Source organism: Schistocerca serialis, chromosome 6 (genome assembly GCF_023864345.2).
Source record: "Schistocerca serialis cubense isolate TAMUIC-IGC-003099 chromosome 6, iqSchSeri2.2, whole genome shotgun sequence".
Classification (NCBI taxonomy): domain Eukaryota; kingdom Metazoa; phylum Arthropoda; class Insecta; order Orthoptera; family Acrididae; genus Schistocerca; species Schistocerca serialis.
In genome coordinates this window covers 480,073,884-480,095,460 of record NC_064643.1, presented here as the reverse complement: position 1 = coordinate 480,095,460, position 21,577 = coordinate 480,073,884, and the positions used below count along the sequence as shown (strand labels likewise).

Here is a 21,577-nt window from a genome sequence, read left to right as displayed (position 1 = left end):
ATACATACTCCGCAATCCAACATACGGTGCGTGGCGGAGGGTACCTCGTACCACAACTAGCATCTTCTCTCCCTGTTCCACTCCCAAACAGAACGCGGGAAAAATGACTGCCTATATGCGTCTGTACGAGCCCTAATCTCTCTTATCTTTGTGGTCTTTCCGCGAAATATAAGTTGGCCGCAGTAAAATTGTACTGCAGTTAGCCTCAAACGCTGTTCCTCTAAATTTCCTCAGTAGCGATTCACGAAAAGAACGCCTCCTTTCCTCCAGGAAGGGTATCAGACGGATGCCATATTCCTTGACTTCCGGAAAGCGTTTGACACGGTGCCCCACTGCAGACTCCTAACTAAGGTACGAGCATATGGGATTGGTTCCCAAATATGGGAGTGGCTCGAAGACTTCTTAAGCAGTAGAACCCAGTACGTTGTCCTCGTTGGTGAGTTCATCGGAGGTGAGGGTATCATGTGGAGTACCCCAGGGAAGTGTGGTAGGTCCGCTGTTGTTTTCTAACTATATAAACGATCTTTTGGATAGGATGGATAGCAATGTGCGGCTGTTTGCTGATGATGCTGTGGTGTACGGGAAGGTGTCGTCGTTGAGAGACTGTAGGAGGATACAAGATGACTTGGACAGAATTTGTGATTGGTGTAAAGAATGGCAGCTAACTCTAAATATAGATAAATGTAATTTAATGCAGATGAATAGGAAAAAGAATCCCGTAATGTTGGAATACTCCATTGGTAGTGTAGCGCTTGACACAGTCACGTCGATTAAATATTTGGGCGTAACATTGCAGAGCGATATGAAGTGGGACACGCATGTAATGGCAGTTGTGGGGAAGGCGGATAGTCGTCTTCGGTTCATTGGTAGAATTTTGGGAAGATGTGGTTCGTCTGTAAAGGAGACCGCTTATGAAACACTAATACGGCCTATTCTTGAGTACTGCTCGAGCGTTTGGGATCTCTGTCAGGTCGGATTGAGGGAGGCAATTCAGAGGCGGGCTAGATTTGTTAATGGTAGGTTTGATCATCACGCGAGTGTTACGGAAATGCTTCACCAGGTAAACTACCATTTGCAGCGAACCGTGTAGTTGTATCTAGCATAGTTCCCTAGAACTAGATTTCGACTGCCGGCCGGAGTGGCCGAGCGGTTCTAGGCGCTTCAGTCTGGAACCGCGCGACCGCTACGGTCGCAGGTTCGAATCCTGCCACGGGCATGGATGTGTGTGATGTCCTTAGGTTAGTTAGGTTTAAGTAGTTCTAAGTTCTAGGGGACTGATGACCTCAGCAGTTAAGTCCCATAGTGCTCAGAGCCATTTGAACCATTTAGATTTCGACTTACACTCGTCCTGTTTTATCGAACCAAATAGTTCGTACGCCCGAAATCTAGCAGACCGTGCATTCGATGCGCTGATAATACATGAAAACGCACAGTACCACAGTAATGTTTAAGCTATGTGGGAACACACTAGCGGAAGATTGGATTTGCGTGCGCCGCTGTGGCAGCTCGCGCGTGCAGTGCTGACCTTCTCCTGCTGCATCTGCTGCTTGAGCAGCATGGCCTTCTTCTTGTCCTTGCAGCGCTTGTTCTGGAACCAGACCCGGATGACGCGCGGGCTGAGCCCCGTCATCTCGACGAGCTGCTCCTTCATGAGCGCGTCGGGCCGCGGGTTGGCGTTGTAGCAGGTGCGCAGCGTGTGCAGCTGCTTCTCGTTCAGCACGGTGCGCACGCGCGTCGGCTTCCCGTCCGACGTCGCCTTGGCGCCCGACGCCCGCCCCGACTCCCGGCCGCCCTTGTTCGAGCCCGACTCCGACGAGTCTGCAACAGGGACGCGGCGCGGCGCGGCGTCAGCACGGGTCTGGCCGAGCATGCCAGTGGTGGAGCAAAGCGAGGAGGGGAAGCTCGGGGAGGACGAGAGGAATACAGGTTGTTCACGTGAAACTTCCTTTACATCCAAATGCAATATTTAATCTGATACATAAATACTTGCGGTTGCGGTGCCATGAGAAGTACGAAGGTCGTTCAATAAGTAAAGCCTCTCATTATATATATATATATATATATATATATATATATATATATATATATATATAAGCCATTAATATACATCGACAAACGTCCTTTTTGGTGCTTCACATTTGATGTTTGTTCTGCGCGCCAGTGAAGTTTCGAACCGTTCTTGCCGAGATGGCAGAGCCGTACTACAGCGTGTAATGGTACTTGAATTACGTAACCATTACGGCACCTCACCTCAAACTCTCGATACCAGCAATATTCTACTGCGTTTCTGTAAAATAGTTAACATATTTCTGTGACAACATTCAGATTTGATTTCATTAATGTAGAGGTATTTCAATATATCGATATGTATATATTGCAATGTATTATTCTTATGTGTATTCTTTCTTTTGTCACTATGATCTTTGACATACTTGTAACTCTGATTTTTGGGCGCGTAAGCGGTTATTAGCGAGTCAAGTTTTGGTCGTCATGTTAAAAAGAGGCAAATTGTACTCAATTTATGAAATGTGAACTTTAACAGTGAGGAAGATATTTTCAAGTATGTATTATATTGTGAAGTGATGTTTTGGAACGAGTTACGTGATATTGCAACAAAAGTAATAAAAAAGACGTGTAACTTAAATTCGGAGTGCTGATTACTTTTTTACATCACCGTTGTCCTAACTTGCAAAAGTTTAATCTTCAAGAATGGTTTATGAAACACATCTATAAAACTTTTGAATATCGCAGAATAACACCTAGGCCTCTTTGCATCCGAGCTTGGAATCATCACTACCTAGATTTTCGACGATGGAGCCATGAGTTCACAACGAGACCAGCGTGGGAAACACAAAAAGACGAGTGCCTAGTTTATCCATTATTTCAAGAAATGACTATTAACTGTGCTCTAATGACACCTGCCACATAATATAACTTTATTGTTGCCCGAAAATGCAATATTTAGCAGCATGAGCAACACTACAATCATAATTAATTTTTGACCTTTGTTGCGGTAGGGTTGTTAGAAGCGTCAAACTGACGTCTACATACTGCTCTCGTTATAAGTAGCGTGCTGTTACTGAATTCTTGCGTGCAGAAAAAGAAACTGTGGAGAACGTCCAGTGAGTGCAGTGTATGGCGATGCTGCAGTTGGTAGTAGTACAGTTTGGCGGTGGGTAAAGGAAGTTACAGCCCCAGGACATGCAGAAACAGAGGTCCATGATGAACCACGCTCGGGACATCCTGTCACAGCCATTGCTCCAGATATGCTGAATCGTGCGAATGCAATTATTCGTGCCGACCGGAGCATCACAACTCGACCATCGGCTCTACAGTTGTGGGTCAGCATTGGAAGCGCGTTTGCAATGATCGAGACTCTCGGATATTCAAAAAGAGGTGCTAACGGTGGGTTCCACGAATGCTCACAGCGGACCACAAGATCCAAAGAAACAACATTTCGCCCGCATCTCGTGGTCGTGCGGTAGCGTTCTCGCTTCCCACGCTCGGGTTCCCGGGTTCGATTCCCGGCGGGGTCAGGGATTTTCTCTGCCTCGTGATGGCTGGGTGTTGTGTGCTGTCCTTAGGTTAGTTAGGTTTAATTAGTTCTAAGTTCTAAGCGACTGATGACCTCAGCAGTTGAGTCGCATAGTGCTCAGAGCCATTTGAACCAAACAACATTTCATCTTAATTGTTGGAGCGTTTCGAGAGCGACGGAGAGGCCTTTACGGGGGACGAAAGCTGGGTGCACCGCTTTGCACCGGAAACAAAAAGGCAGTCCATGCAGTGGCGTCATTCTCATTCACCACAAAAGGATAAATTCAAGACAACCCCCTCTGCCAGAAAAGTCATGGTGAAAGTCATCTGGGATTGTGATGGTGTCGTTCTCGTGGATATGATACCAAGAGGCATACGTGAAGACTCTGAATAAACTCAAGAACCGTTTCCGAAGTGTTCGGTCGGACAACAATCCAGAAGAAACCTTGCTTGATGTGCAAGCCCACACACATCGCCAAATTGGGTAGGACATCATTGTCTAATCCACCCTACAGTCCAGACCTGGCACCCTCGGACTTGCATCTCTTTGGGCAGCTTAAACATTCTCTACTGGGAACACACTTTGAAGATTACGAGAGTGTCGGTCATGCAGTGAAAACACTGTCACGCCGACAGGACAAGAGCTTTTACCAGCAGGGAATACATGCTCTTCCACAACGTTGGCGTATGGCCATAGTACGTGATGGAGACTACGTAGGAAAATAGGACATGGACAAGACAATAAATATGTTCTGAGAAAAAAAAGTGGGGTATTACTTATTGAATGACCCTCGTAACTCAAGTTTTGCAAAATAACAACAACAATAATAATAATACGCCCACATGGGATCTGTTCATAACCTGTAAAATGTCTATACGATATTCATCTCAGCCCATGGCCGCATAAGGAAGTCTTGGGTGATGAAGGTCAAGGCATCCACAGTTCTTCAGCGGAGATTTCCAAGGTCACATACAGGCGAGGCATATGCATTGTCGTTCACAGAACTCCACAGAAATAAATCCAGAGGGGTTATGTCCGGAGATCGCAGTGGCCACTTGAATTGGAATATTGAGAAACACCACATATTCATTTTTGACAAAATTAAATTGGCTATGATTCTGTACTTTAAAAATATAGGCCCATCATGATACAAAGAACCCATGTGGCCTGGCGTTTTCCGTCTTGTTATGCAGCCATTGTATCATCAAAAGTCCATCTCTGAACAATGCTGCTAAAAGGACTGCAAAAGCTGCGTCAATAGTGCACAGAGGCGTGCTGATAAATTCTTCAGTAAATTACTCGCAGGTAATGAGAAAACTTCAATAGATTCTACCACTGCGGGCCTCGCGTTTGATTTTTGTAGAACCTGCAGTTGCCTCTTACACCAATAGAAGACATGTTTTACTTGCGTCAGGTTTCAGTAAATGTCTTTCATGTGAACCGTGCTGTGGCAATATGTTATTTAATGCTTGTAGCACATGGAAGATTTCAGTTCATCACCCTTTCCTTTCCAGTAAGAGCCCACTCTGAACTTCCATGTAACAGAGATTACATTTGCTGAAAAGAAAGCGTAATTAATAATACAGAGAAGCAAAAAGATGAATTTTAAAGTGACAGTACATAAAACAGAAGAGGTGCTAAATTTTAAGGAGTAGCGACAAATCTCTACCAAAAGAATGCTATTTCCTTCGAAACTCGAGCATGGGCTACACAAAGAAATAAAAGACAGCACATTCTTGTAACACAATTCAAGCAGTCATGCTGTAGACATGAACGTGTTGGTGGTGTTAAAGTTAGGTCGTTCACTGATGGAGCAGAAGAGCACACATTCCAACTGGCTGATCCATCTGTTATTTCGTCAGGCCCTGTAAGTCAGGCTTATCAAGCTCATGCGCCTATATATGAGAAGAAAATGCATGACCTAAGACGATTTCTACCATTCCCACCAAAAGTAAATATATCCAGAACTTCTACTCTGAACGGTACAACTGGTCAACATGCGTGAAAGAATTAACCATGTGTGGAATATAATGCCAAAGAGAATAGAAAACAGGCATAATTTGATTTTTTTATTCAAAATAGCAATAAAGTGTGAACTAAGTAATGACTGGTGCTTCTTTATTACAAAAGATTGAGAAAGCCCATGTGTCCACTACATAAAATTTAAGTTAATGTTAAGAAAATGTATCAAGACTGTCTACAGTGCATTGGTATTTTTCCCTCTACTTTCATTTTAACAAAAAATAAGTAAAACGGAATTTCAGCATAGCTTTAAGACTTGGAATGTTTTTTGGATCTCCCCAAACGTTTAGTTTTTAGACATTTGGGGTTTCTCAGTATTCCCATTCACTTCGTTGGTCTACCACGTGTTATCTATTGTTGTGGAAGTGTTCGCTCATAAAGTCTCAAACATGTAAACTCTAGTGCAGTGGTGCATCATCCTGCTGGAAGATCACATTTAACTGAAGGGAAGGAACTGAGGGACACCAAATTGTTCAAAATCGTGTCCAGGTTACTGTTTGCTCGATGAAGAAAATGGTCCAACTATGCCGTTTTTCATAAATGCACAACATACATTCTACCATTTCTCTAGCTCTGACCTGTTCCCGGTAACAGAGGGGGTTTTCCGAAACCCAGATACGAAATTTTGTGCCGATTAACCATCCCACATTTGTGGAAGCTTGCTGCAAAAGAGAAAACGACATATCCTGGACAGTTGGGAGTTTTGCACTGTTCGGTCCAACATCTCAGAAGCAAATTTGTGGCGGAGCTGCAAACTGATTCGCTGCAGTGCTGGCACAATTTGAAGTTTGTAAGAGTACAAGTGGAGTCGTTTGTGCAACACATCGCGAACTGTAAGGCGAGGGATGTTTAGCTCTCGTGATGTTCGGGAACTAACTTTGACGGGTTTCTTTGCAAAGTCTCTTTGATCTCGTCGACCATTTCATCAGATGCGTGTTTTCTGCCAGAACCTGTCTGTCTATTTACACTCCCGGTTGTATGGAGCATGTCACACCATCCTTAATCGTCTTAACATCTGGTGGCGCCCTTTGAAATTCGCGTCGAACATTTCTTTGGACGTCAGTGAGTAATGTAGTTTCCGCATACCGCACCACGCACTGGGGTCTCCGTTGGTGTGTAGTCGTTTCCGGTAATCACTTAGCATCTAAAACAAGACAAAATGAATCATTTACAAACAATCTACACCTATCTTTGAGTTGCTTTACATGACGCGTAAACCGCAAGTAAGTAATCTGCTTCTCTCTTTTTTTTTTTTTTTTTTTAATTTGTGTTTGGAAATCAGAGAGATTTCATAAGGAGACGCAGTATTTCTTTCAAATCAGGGTTCGCAGATGGATAGGCATTGACGTGAGGAGATTTAAAACACTGATGTTGCTATCGGCGTGGCCCACGCCACAAGACTGCAAGTGAGATGTCGTCGACAAGAGCTTGAGCACACCGACATTCCAGGCTGTCTAGGAGTCAACCTGGACAAAGATGTTGCCTTCAAACGGCAGTATTCACATATAAAGATGAAAATATGCGCTAAAAACATTGCCATCTGGAAAGTGAAAAGTATGACATGGTCAGTGGCGTAACTAGGGAACGGCAGCCAAGGCGTGTGCCGCAGAGCCGCATTTTAAGGAAGGCGGAAAAACTGATGATATAAGCATACATCTCTGCTTGACCTAAGATCACAGTTGGCGTGAGGAGAACTTGTTTGCTAGGGAGTGGGGTAGTTTTTGGTACCTCCAGAAAAGGAGCGTAGGCAATTAGTCTGAGATATCAGCTCATGGAGGGAACTAGCAAGAGTCGGGTTGCGGCTCCCCTTGGCGCGAATAGAGGCGTGAAGTATTCGTTCTGCGGTTATTATTGTGCAGTATGAAGCAGTACATTTTACAGCAACCGAAAAGAATCGAAAACGGCAGTGGCTGACTCGGGTGAAAATGTGCATCGTGTGCGTTTGTAAGCACTCTGAGAGGATATTAAATATTAAAAATGTGTGCCCGACCGAGGCTCGAACTCGGGACCTTTGCCTTTGGCCCTGGGAACTAATTACTCTACTTACATCTCTGCGTACGGCATTCAGATGCAAGTGAGAAGCGGAGAACTCTACCCCTCCCGGCCAAATTACAACCCGTTCACGTCCGCGGAAACACAGCGCAGTGCAACAGAACTGCACGTTACCTCGATCACCCTGGACACCCAGATAACGTGGTGGCTGAAAGTAAGGGAATTACGGGAGAGCGCTGCGTTCCTCAGGCGCCTGGTGATCCTAAGTCAACATTACTGGCACACTTAGAAGCCGTCCTGTGCGACTCACATCCTTGAATATGTCAACACACTGTGGTAGAATGGAGCGGACTCACACATTCAGGTAATAAGACGTTTCCAAAGTCGTTCACTGCGACTGGCAAACCATTTGCCAAAGGATATTCCCAACAGCACAACTGCCAAGTGTCAATCTGTAAAACCTGCTATTATTGTAGGAACTTACAGAACACTCGTTCGAGGAATACTTGAATACTGCTCGTCAGTCTTGGAACTGCACCAGATAGGATTGATACAGGAGACAGAGAAGACACAAAGAAGAGCAGCACGTTCATTTAGGAAGCGTGAAACCGTCACCGATGCGCCCCGTCAACTCCAGTGGCAGATGCTGCAAAAGAAACGTTCTGAGTCATGGTATGATCTACTGTCAAAGTTTCAGGAGTGTACGTTCCTAGAATAGTAGACCAATATATTCGACCTCCTACGAATATATCGCTTAAAGAGCAAGAGGGCAAAGTTAAGAGTAATTCGAACCCACACAGAGGCTTGCATCAATCTTTTATCCCGTGAACCACACGCTACTGAAACAGGAGGAGGGGGAAGTGACAGTGGTACACAAGCACTCTCCACCACACATCATTAGGTGGCTGGCGCAGTATAGATGTTGTTGTAGATAGCTTGCACGTTTCATCGACAAGTCACGATCATGCTTCTTTGCAGAAGATGGGACGTAGGTAACACAAGCCTGCTTTTTTATTATTTCTGTTAGATAATTTCTCAGAAATAGATGTTCCAGAATCACTTTGTAATGCTGATTCTGAAAATTTATTTCGTTTTGTCTTAAAACTTTAGAATTTTTCACAAATAAAATCTCATAAGAATTAAATAACTTAAGCACAAATATTAGATTAAAAATTCAGTTGAGGTCTGTGTCTTCATAATTATTGCTTTTTAGTCATATACAAAAAATACTACAAACAATTTTCTTAGTCACACCATGAGTGCTCTGTTACATTTAATTCAAATTTTCTCGTTTTTGACTTCCTCGCAAAACCTTCATCTTTCTGTTCAACATGGAACAATATTCGGTCATCATACTATCATTCTGTCTTCCCAGGTATCTCCTCTCCCATCTTCTTAATGTCCCAGTGGAAGCGTCCTTTTTGTTCCTCACTACAATGTCCTAGAGTTGAGGGACGTGTAAAAGGAAGGAAGGAAGGAAGATTAGGGTTAACGTCCCGTCTACATCGAGGTCATCGGAGAGAGAGAACCAGTTCGGAACGTTTCTAGGATGGGGAAGTACCACCGTCCCCTTTCAAAGGAACTATCCCGGCATCTGCCACGAGCGATTTAGGAAAATTATTTGAAATCTAAATTTGGATGGCTGGAAGATGCTTTGGGCCGCCGTTTTCCCGTATGAGAGTCCATTTCAGGGATGCAGTCAACATCACACAGGAATTCCAAACTGCTTGAGGATCCACTACAAGTACTATGACAGGTGCGAGGTGAGAAAACTTAGATTTCATGGTCGAGCGGCTGCTCGTAAGCCACACATCACACCAACTACTACCAACACTATTTCGTAACACTGTAGTACTGTTACATAACTTACCAAAAATCACCATTTTTCAGGTGAAGTAGACTTTCGAAATTTTGATTCACGGAATTACGACTGTGAGGAAGTGGACTTTACCCTCATGTACACCCGAAGTTCTTCAAATTTTCGTACATGGTTTTGACAATATTCATGTAATATGGATGTCTTTTCTTTGCTAGGAATCTGAACGCAGCCCAGACATCTTTTAATCTAACATTCATTGTACGCAGCAGTTTGCCGACCGCGTAAAGGGGCTACTCGCTCTTTATAGATTACAATAGAGCACGGGCCTTCCTAAGTATCGACGAACCTAATAGAGAGGCAGACGCAACCAGAGAAGCGTTACGTTTCATGGACACGTTTACTATTGAAATTCCGAGGGCTATGTTCCACGGAGAGTAGAGTGACATTAATTCTTCCCACACATGTACCGCGAAATGATCACGAATAGAAAATTAGGTAAATTATATGTGATATAGCGCTTTACACCAGCAATGGTCCTTCTCTTCTAACATTCGTGAACGGACTGGTTACGAGGGAAAAAATAGTGATACCAGAAGTACAACTCCAACACACGCCGTAAGGTGGTTCGCGGAGTATTCATATAGAGCTAAGTCAGTTCAACATTTCAGAGAAGAGCGATTGTCGTTGTTATGGTCTTTAGTCCAGAGACTCGTTTGATGCAGCTCTCCATGCTACTCTATACTGTGCAAGCTTCTTCATCTCCCACTACCTACTGTAACCTACATTCTTCTGAACCTGCTTAGTGTATTCATCTCTTGGTCTCCCTCTACGAGTTTTACCCTCCACGCTGCCCTCCAATGCTAAATTTGTGATCCCTTGATGCCTCAGAATATGCCCTACCAACCGATCCCTTCTTCTAGTTAAGTTGTGCCACAAATTTCTCTTCTCTCCAATTATATTCAATACCTTCTCATAAGTTATGTGATCTACCCATCTAATCTTCAGCAGTCTTCTGTAGCACCACATTTCGAAAACTTCTATTATCTTCTTATCTAAACTATTTATCGTCCACGTTTCACTTCCATACATGACTACACTCCATACAAATAATTTCAGAAACGACTTCCTGACACTTAAATCTATACTCGATGTTAACAAATTTCTCTTTTTCAGAAACGCTTTCCTTGTGATTGCCTGTCTACATTTCACATCCCCTCTACTTCGACCATCATCAGTTATTTTGCTCCCCAAACAGCAAAACCCATTTCCTAATCTAATTCCCGCAGCATCACCCGATTTAATTCGACTACATTCCATTATCCTCGTTTTGCTTCTGTTGATGTTCATCTTATATCCTCTTTTCAAGACACTGTCCATTCCGTTCAGCTGCTCTTCCAGGTCCTTTGCTGTCTCTGGCAGAAATACAATGTCATCGGCGAACCTCCAAGTTTTTATTTCTTCTTCATGGATTTTAATTCCTACTCCGAATTTTTCTTTTGTTTCCTTTACTGCTTGTGCAATATACAGATTGAATAACATCAGGGATAGGCTACAACCCTGCCTCACTCCCTTCCAAACCACTGCTTCCCTTTCATGCCCCTCGGCTCTAATAACTGCCATCTGGTTTCTGTACAAATTGTAAATAGCCTTTCGCTCCCTGTATTTTACCCCTGCCACCTTCACAATTTGAAAGAGAGTATTCCAGTCAACATTGTCAAAAGCTTTCTCTAAGTCTACAACGGCTAGACACGTGGGTTTGCCTTTCCTTAATCTATTTTCTAGGGTAAGTCGTAGCGTCAGTATTGCCTCATGTGTTCAAACATTTCTACGGTATCCAGAATGATCTTCCCGAGGTCGGCTTCTACCAGTTTTTCCATTCGTCTGTAAAGAACTCGCGTTAGTATTTTGCAGCCGTGGCTTGTTAAACTGATAGTTCGGTAATTTTCACATCTATCAACACCTGCGTTAGCACTGCATTTCTAGGTATTTCTTTGAGTCCACTGGTTTACTAGTGCTGGCGTAATTTATGTAGCATGTTGGTACAGTGTTACACTTCTGACAATACTTTATTGAAATACAGCCCAAACTATCGAGTGTAACAGCGTAGTGCCAACAGCGCACTCCACGTGATTTCGGTCATGTGGTAAGTGATATTATAAGGAGAAAATGCGGAAATAGACTCGAAGTCTGTGACAGCGTCTTGAAATGCATGAAACTAATAACGCGAGTTGAAAGTGTACAAGGTTACGGTAGACATGCCACGGTCATCAGGTACTGGTAAATCCCCAACTCTCGACGTTTAGTCAACAACCGAACAGATCGGCAACCTCCATCAGTGTCCTGTGAGCGCCTTTAACTGAAGGGATGAGTTCCTTAATTTGCATAACGAAATGAATAGCTACGGAGAGCTGTAAAGCTGTGTGGTAAGACCGCAGCTGAGTGAGACTGCAATTTCTCCTGGGCCATGTCATTTCGACATATCCGTGGCAAAATCGCGCCACGTTATCTGGAGGGGAGTCGCGGGACAGGTCTCAGGCGGTGACATGCGCGTCAGCACCCGTCTGCATCTGAGCGATTAGATAGACACACAGACTCCCGGCTGCGCCATCAAAGGGTCGCCGCCGTCAAAAGACGCGGTCGGGAGACACGTCTCTTCGACCTGGAGATCTTGTCGATAAGAGAGTGTCAATTGCCGTAAACATGTCGCGTGCTTGTTTGTATAAGGAAACTTGTGGTTTAGTTGCAAGCATATTTAACATTTTTTGCTGGGTGTAACTTGTTCCCCAACCTGGCTCCCCTCACACACACTTTTTAAATCCTCGTCCTCTAAATTGACGAATGCACGTAAGTCATGAGAAATTAAACTCTATGCCGAACTCTGACTCCAACCTGTATCAGCTGTACTTTATGGAGCAGTTAGCTTCGTGTCCTGGGTTGACATAATATACATTACACTGGAGGTTCAGGAGTTCTCAGCCATTTTCGCTGATTTCATTTCATGTCACTGCATCTTTATGAACCTAACGCTCGTTGACTCAGTTTCTTCTCAGTGAAATTAAGTCAATTTAAAACTCGCGTGGATTTACGAATTTTTACGTGGGTGGAAAACTTACTTGTTGGTGTTGTTAAGGCTACTATAAGAACTTTGTCGTTTAAGGCAAAAAGAAATTGCTGAATGCCAGGTATAGGTGCGTGTAGGACGCTACAGGCGTAGGACACAGCACACGTCATAAATAAAGCCTGAAAGAAAAGCTGCGTACAACAAATTCGCATTCAAAAGTAGAGCATGACTGAAATGGACCGGATGGAATCACCGTCTGTTTTGAACCTATCCTCTGAATGGCGTGGAGATTCGCGAGGGTTGGCACGTGGTTAGAGACCCAGTTTAAATTGTAGGCCGATTTACTGGGATAAGTAGGCATAGCCAAGTCGACGAAATGGTGTCCAAGAAAGACATACACACGGCCGTCGAATCACACCGAATTATTAATGATACATTATGTGATAAAAAGTATCCGGACGCCCCTAAAAACATACGTTTTTCATATAAGATGCTTTGTGCCTCCACCTATTGCCAGGTACTCCATATCAGCGACCTCAGTAGTCATTAGACATCGTGGGAGAGCAGAATGGTGAGCTCCGCGGAACTCATGGACTTCGAACGTGGTCAGGTGATCAGTTGTCACTTGTGTCATATCTCTGTACGCGAGATTTCCACACTCTCAAACATCCCTAGGTCCACTGTTTCCGATGTGATAGTGAAGTGGAAACGTGAAGGGACACGTACAGCACAAAAGCATACAGGTCGACCTCGTCTGTTCACTTACAGACTGGCGACAGTTGAAGAGGGTCGTAATGTGTAATAAGCAGACATCTATCCAGATCATCACACAGCAATTCCAAACTGCATCAGGATCCACTGCAAGTACTATGACAGTCGGGAGGTGAGGAAACTTGGATTTTATGGTCGAGCGGCTGCTCATAAGCCACCCATCACACCGGTAAATTCCAAACGACGCCTTGCGTGATGTAAGGAGCGTAAACATTGGGCGTCTGAACAGTGGAAAAAACGTTGTGTGGCGCGACGAATCACGGTACACAATGTGGCGATCCGATGGCAGGGTGTGGGTATGGCGAATGCCCGGTGAACTTCATCTGCCAGCGTGTGTAGTGCCAACAGTAAAATTCGGAGGCGGTGGTGTTATGGTGTGGTAGTGTTTTTTATGGAGGGGTATTGCATCCCTTGTTGTTTTGCGTGTCACTATCACAGCACAGGCCTACATTGATGTTTTAAGCACCTTCTTGTTTCACAGTGGTGAAGAGCAATTCAGGAATGGCGATTGCATCTTTCAACAAGATCGAGCACCTGGTCATAATGCACGGCTTGTGGCGGAGTTGTTACACGACAATAACATCCCTGTAATGGACTGGCCTTCACAGAGTCCTGACCTGAATCCTACATAACAGCTTTGGGATGTTTTGGAACGCAGACTTAGTTTCAGGCCTCACCCACCGACATCAATACCTCTGCTCAGTGCAGCGCTTCGTGAAGAATGGGCTGCCATTCCCCAAGAAACCTTCCAGCACCTGACTGAACGTAAGCCTGCGAGAGTGGAAGCTGTCATCATGGCTAAGAATGGGCCAACACCATACTGAATTCCAGCATTACCGATGGAGGGCGCCACGAACTCGTAAGTCATTTTCAGCCAGGTGTTCGGATGCTTTTGATCACGTAGTGTATTAGAGTTTAGCTGAAGTGAAAAAGGTTGTCTCAATTTTTGTAGTACAATTAATGTCAGTTACCACTGTTATTACCCTGTGCAGCAACACAATAGATCTAAAATTCTATTTGTAATTCTGTCTAGTAGATCCACTGGAGTTTCTTATGGAACAGAACTCTCTTTCTACCCATCTGATTTTTCAAGGCATGTATATTTAAGTCAGAACTATTCTGCTGTGTGGTGATGATATGTATGTTTCAACAGTGATTAATTAAACAGTGCTCCGCTGCATCTGAAACGAAAAATTACAATCAGTGTCTGATATGAGTTTCGATTTGCCGCAGTCAGGCTGGGAATTTTAATGCGAAAATCATTCGAAAACAGTACTGCTCTGTGAGAAATCCATATTGAAAATTATTAGGGAAAAGGTGAATCAGGGAAAATTCTTTAGGTAGTGTTTTTTCTCAATTCCTAGAGATAAGAAAAGAACGGGACGACTCCGTAATGGATACTGTGTGCATTGAATGACTACACAATAATTTATTAGCATCTGGGAGCGTAAATTTATAGCTTGGAGCTTTATCTGAGTACAGCAGCCCGTTTTGTATTATAGTGAGATAGGGGAGAGAGTGTCCCGGACATGATACGTTAATTGGGGTGCCTAACATTAAAACAAAAGCGTTTTTTCTTGCAGCAGGATCTTCTAGTGAAATTTCAATCACCAACTTTCTCATTCGATTGGGAAAATATTCTGTTGGCGCCCACCTACATAAGGAGAAATGATCATCGTGATAAAATAGGAGAAATCAGAGCTCGCAAAAAGATTTCAGTGCTATTTTTTCCCACGGGTCATTTGAGAGTGGAACAGTAGAGAAATAGCACTTAATAGTGAATCGTAGAGTAATCATGTAGATGTAAATTTATTTTCAGGAATTGGAACGTCGTTTCAGAGGTGAGTAGTACAAATTACGATACTGGGCCGATTTTCACGGTAACATCTGCGTGCAGCGACAGAAGTATCGAATTTTTTAGCCTAAACTCTGCACGTGGAAACGGAGTGGCATTGGCCGTCGGTGTCACGACGTCTTCCAACATGAAGTGACGCTACGAAGAATAATATACGGTTGGCGTAGAGAAACGAGCTGCAGATGACAGAAATTTATCTCGTTACTGTACTGCAGCTCTCTGCAAATCATTCTTTAGTGCGAAGCCTTTAATAGCAAGGAACAACATTTAATTTAATTATATAATTAGTTTAGCCCCCCATGAACCATGGACCTTGCCGTTGGTGGTGAAGCTTGCGTGCCTCAGCGATACAGATGGCCGTACCGTAGGTGCAACCGCAACGGAGGGGTATCTGTTGAGAGGCCACACAATCGTGTGGTTCCTGAAGAGGGGCACCAGCCTTTTCAGTAGTTGCGAGGGCAACAGTCTGGATGATTGACTGATCTGGCCTTGTAACATTAACCAAAACGGCCTTGCTGTGCTGGTACCGCGAACGGCTGAAAGCAAGGGGAAACTACAGCCGTAATTTTTTCCGAGGACATGCAGCTTTACTGTATGATTAAATGATGATGGCGTCCTCTTGGGTAAAATATTCCGGAGGTAAAATAGTCCCCCATTCGGATCTCCGGGCGGGGACTACTCAAGAGGACGTCGTTATCAGGAGAAAGAAAACTGGCGTTCTACGGATCGGAGCGTGGAATGTCAGATCCCATAATCGGGCAGGTAGGTTAGAAAACTTAAAAAAGGAAATGGATAGGTTAAAGTTAGATATAGTGGGAATTAGTGAAGTTCGGTGGCAGGAGGAACAAGACTTTTGGTCAGGTGATTACAGGGTTATAAATACAAAATCAAATAGGGGTAATGCAGGAGTAGGTTTAATAATGAATAAAAAATAGGAGTGCGGGTTAGCTACTACAAACAGCATAGTGAACGCATTATTGTGGCCAAGATAGACACAAAGCCCATGCCTACTACAGTAGTACAAGTTTATATGCCAACTAGCTCTGCAGATGATGAAGAAATAGATGCAATGTATGATGAAATAAAAGAAATTATTCAGGTAGTGAAGGGAGACGAAAATTTAGTAGTCATGGGTGACTGGAATTCGTCAGTAGGAAAAGGGAGAGAAGGAAACATAGTAGGTGAATATTGATTGGGGGGAAGAAATGAAAGAGGAAGCCGCCTAGTAGAATTTTGCACAGAGCATAACTTAATCATAGCTAACACTTGGTTCAAGAATCATAAAAGAAGGTTGTATACCTGGAAGAATCCTGGAGATACTAAAAGGTATCAGATAGATTATATAATGGTAAGACAGAGATTTAGGAACCAGGTTTTAAATTGTAAGACATTTCCAGGGGCAGATGTGGATTCTGACCACAATCTATTGGTTATGAACTGCAGATTGAAACTGAAGAAACTGCAAAAAGGTGTGAATTTAAGGAGATGGGACCTGGATAAACTGAAAGAACCAGAGGTTGTAGAGAGTTTCAGGGAGAGCGTAAGGAAACAATTGACAGGAATGGGGGAAGGAAATACAGTAGAAGAAGAATGGGTAGCTCTGAGGGATGAAGTAGTGAAGGCAGCAGACGATCAAGTAAGTAAAAAGACGAGGGCTAATAGAAATCCTTGGGTAACTGAAGAAATATTGAATTTAATTGATGAAAGGAGAAAATAAAAAAAATGCAGTAAATGAAGCAGGCAAAAAGGAACACAAACGTCTCAAAAATGAGATCGACAGGAAGTGCAAAATGGCTAAGCAGGGATGGCTAGAGGACAAATGTAAGGATGTAGAGGCTTGTCTCACTAGGGGTAAGACAGATACTGCCTACAGGAAAATTAAAGAGACCTTTGGAGAGAAGAGAACCACTTGTATGAATATCAAGAGCTCAGATGGCAACCCAGTTCTAAGCAAAGAAGGGAAGACAGAAAGGTGGAAGGAGTATATAGAGGGTTTATACAAGGGCGATGTACTTGAGGACAATAATATGGAAATGGAAGGGAATGTAGATGAAGACGAAATGGGAGATAAGATACTGCGTGAAGAGTTTGACAGAGCACTGAAAGACCTGAGTCGAAACAAGGTCCCGGGAGTAGACAACGTTCCATTAGAACTACTGATGGCCTTGGGAGAGCCAGTCATGACAAAACTCTACCATCTGGTGAGCAAGATGTATGAGACAGGCGAAATACCCTCAGACTTCAAGAAGAATATAACAATTCCAATCCCAAAGAAAGCAGGTGTTGACAGATGTGAAAATTACCGAACTATCAGTTTAATAAGTCACAGCTGCAAAATACTAACGCGAATTCTTTACAGACGAATGGAGAAACAGGTAGAAGCGGACCTCGGGGAAGATCAGTTTGGATTCCGTAGAAACGTTGGAACACGTGAGGCAATACTAACCTTACGCCTTATCTTAGAAGAAAGATTAAGAAAAGGCAAACCTACGTTTCTAGCATTTGTAGACTTAGAGAAAGCCTTTGACTATGTTAACTGGAATACTCTCTTTCAAATTCTGAAGGTGGCAGGGGTAAAATACAGGGAGCGAAAGGCTATTCACAATTTGTACAGAAACCAGGTGGCAGTTATAAGAGCCGAGGGGCATGAAAGGGAAGCAGTAGTTGGGAAAGGAGTGAGACAGGGTTGTAGCCTCTCCCCGATGTTATTCAATCTGTATATTGAGCAAGCAGTAAAGGAAACAAAAGAAAAATTCGGAGTAGGTATTAAAATTCATGGAGAAGAAGTAAAAACTTTGAGGTTCGGCGATGACATTGTAATTCTGTCAGAGACAGCAAAGGACTTGGAAGAGCAGTTGAATGGAATGGACAGTGTCTTGAAAGGAGGATATAAGATGAACATCAACAAAAGCAAAACGAGGATAATGGAATGTAGTCAAATGAAATCGGGTGATGCTGCGGGAATTAGATAAGGAAATGAGACACTTAAAGTAGTAAAGGAGTTTTGCTATTTAGGGAGTAAAATAACTGATGATGGTCGAAGAAGAGAGGATATAAAATGTAGACTGCCAATGGCAAGGAAATCGTTTCTGAAGAAGAGAAATTTGTTAACATCGAGTATAGATTTAAGTGTCAGGAAGTCGTTTCTGAAAGTATGTGTATGGAGTGTAGCCATGTATGGAAGTGAAACATGGACGATAACTACTTTGGACAAGAAGAACAACAACAACAATTAGTTTAGTGGTTTTGTAGTTTTTTTTATTTATGCATGAACACTTTAGATTGAAATACAGCCAATGAAGACCTCAAACTTTCTCAATGAAGCTGACTTCTGGTGATTAATAGTGCTGTTGTTCTCAAAATTAATTACATTTTACCAAAATTCGCTGATTATATCCATTTGAAGTACATTAGCTGCATTTCTAGTGCACAACATATTACCATAAGTACTATAGAATTCACGCTGTCGTAGTACTAACAATCTGAGAAAAAAACTATTGACTCAGCACTGCACGTTTTCTCAGTATGTTACAGCTCATTTAAAGAATATCTCTGAGCTTTCGTGCTTCTGGGTAGGCAATTTGTGAGCCGATATCAAAGGTTATTGTGATAAAGGTGTGATGTCTAAGCCACTTTCTAGTTAGTATTATAGCTGGTCAGCGAATGGCTTCAGATTCAATTAATTCCAACGCTTCGCTTTCGGACACCCCGTAAAAAGTGAAACCTTATGAAGTTGATATTTGTTATACTTCAGAATTCTTATACTTTTCAGTGAACTGGTTTCCACGAACAGAACAGTGACTTTTTCATATTTTGCGACCAATGACCGTATTTCATGAAAGATGTGAGCAGAACAGCCGATTTTCAAAAATGTTGGATTTCTAATATTTACAGTAGGCTGCCTGATCAATTTTGCCATCATTTTCGTCTAGTGTAATAATGTCATTACGAATTCTCAATAACTTTAGCGATATGGATTCTAGGCTATAGGCAGTTTACATAACTTCTGAAGCCCGGATAACAAGAGAAATCCTTTTATTTCGCTAACAACTTTTTCTGTAATACAGAGATAGAAACAACGCAACTAAGCCGCAGAAGCGCGTTCTGCCGATACGGACGAATGAGCGCACTTTAAAATTCCAACCACAACGAAGCGTTTGAAATAAATCAACACTTTCCACAGAGCTTGCCAACCGATAATGAAACAATCCGATTTTAGAAGCAAGAGATTTTCCACGCGCCAGTTGGCGCCGAATATCCATTAAACATTTACGCACCTATATACTGCTATTCTGCCAATCTGGATACCAATAAATTGTTTCCTCGTACCTGTTTTTCTTTATCGTTTGATGTATTTATTAATGTGTGTACATTTACGGAACCTCTAGCAGCGCATGTTGCTCCCTACATTAACTCTCTGCTGATTGGTTAGCCTCAATAAAACTGTAACCGATCTACTGAGCTACGTGAAATAGTGATTATATGTCTGAACTTGCGTTTGCATAATTCAGTCCCCGTATGCTCAGACGAGATCTCCGTGTATCTGCTTACGCGAATGCCGGGATGATTCATCTGAAAAGAACCTGCATATTTTTTTTTCTATCTTCTCCAAATCTTTGGATTGGATCAAATGGCTCTGAGCACTATCGGACTTACCACCAGAGGTCATCAGTCCTATAGACTTAGAACTACTTAAACCTGACTAACCTAAGGACATCACACACATCCATGCCAAAGGCAGGATTCGAACCTGCGACCGTAACACCTGCGCGGCTCTAGGCTGAAGTGCCTAGAACCGCTCGGCTACAACGACGGCAGAATTATAAACATGTAGATGAATGTATAAACACCTGAGGATGGGCGCAAGCCCGAAACCGGTCCTATGTCAAATAAGTAACCTTTTATTGTGACTGGTAGCGGACATTTTTCTATGCCCTATAAAGGAACAGTCACGGAGTTCAACAGCATCCACTAAGGATAAAATTCATTAGAGGTCACTACGATTTTGAATGTGGTGCGTATTACATAATGTATTGTTGCATAGGAAATGTAGCTAACATTTTGAATTTTTCTGTAGGCTTGTTGTTGTTGTGGTCTTCAGTCCTGAGACTGGTTTGATGCAGCTCTCCATGCTACTCTATCCTGTGCAAGCTTCTTCATCTCCCAGTACCTACTGCAACCTACATCCTTCTGAATCTGCTTAGTGTATTCATCTCTTGGTCTCCCTCTACGATTTTTACCCTCCATGCTGCCCTCCAATGCTAAATTTGTGATCCCTTGATGCCTCAAAACATGTCCTACCAACCGATCCCTTCTTCTAGTCAAGTTCTGCCACAAACTTCTCTTCTCCCCAATCCTGTTCAATACCTCCTCATTAGTTACGTGATCTACCCACCTTATCTTCAGCATTCTTCTGTAGCACCACATTTCGAAAGCTTCTATTCTCTTCTCGTTCAAACTATTTATCGTCCATGTTTCACTTCCATACATGGCTACACTCCATACAAATACTTTCAGAAACGACTTCCTGATACTTAAATCTATACTCGATGTGAACAAATTTCTCTTCTTCAGAAACGATTTCCTTGCCATTGCCAGTCTACATTTTATATCCTCCCTACTTCGACCATCATCAGTTATTTTACTCTCTAAATAGCAAAACTACTTTACTACTTTAAGTGTCTCATTTCCTAATCTAATTCCCTCAGCATCACCCGATTTCATTTGACTACATTCCATTATCCTCGTTTTGCTTTTGTTGATGTTCATCTTATATCCTCCTTTCAAGACACTGCCCATTCCGTTCAACTGCTCTTCCAAGTCCTTTGCTGTCTCTGACAGAATTACAATGTCATCGGCAAACCTCAAAGTTTTTACTTCTTCTCCATGAATTTTAATACCTACTCCGAATTTTTCTTTTGTTTCCTTTACTGCTTGCTCAATATACAGATTGAATAACATCGGGGAGAGGCTACAACCCTGTCTCACTCCTTTCCCAACTACTGCTTCCCTTTCATGCCCCTCGGCTCTTATAACTGCCACCTGGTTTCTGTACAAATTGTGAATAGCCTTTCGCTCCCTGTATTTTACCACTGCCACCTTCAGAATTTGAAAGAGAGTATTCCAGTTAACATTGTCAAAGGCTTTCTCTAAGTCTACAAATGCTAGAAACGTAGGTTTGCCTTTTCTTAATCTTTCTTCTAAGATAAGGCGTAAGGTTAGTATTGCCTCACGTGTTCCAACATTTCTACGGAATCCAAACTGATCTTCCCCGAGGTCCGCTTCTAGCAGTTTTTCCATTCGTCTGTAAAGAATTCGCGTTAGTATTTTGCAGCTGTGACTTATTAAACTGATAGTTCGGTAATTTTCACATCTGTCAACAGCTGCTTTCTTTGGGATTGGAATTATTATATTCTTCTTGAAGTCTGAGGGTATCTCGCCTGTCCCATACATCTTGCTCACCAGATGGTAGAGTTCTACATCTACATCTACATCTACATTGATACTCTGCAAGCCGCCCAA

The 21,577-nt window shown here is 42.9% G+C and overlaps 1 protein-coding gene across 1 annotated transcript in view; it reads right to left on the bottom strand.

The window, feature by feature from the left end:
- The window catches only part of LOC126484942 (uncharacterized), a 330,159-nt gene that overhangs the window by 63,101 nt on the left and 245,481 nt on the right, over positions 1-21,577 (bottom strand). The window contains exon 6 of the mRNA XM_050108543.1: positions 1,526-1,818. Within this exon, the coding sequence (XP_049964500.1) occupies positions 1,526-1,818 (293 nt within the window). The remainder of the gene's footprint in view (positions 1-1,525; positions 1,819-21,577) is intronic.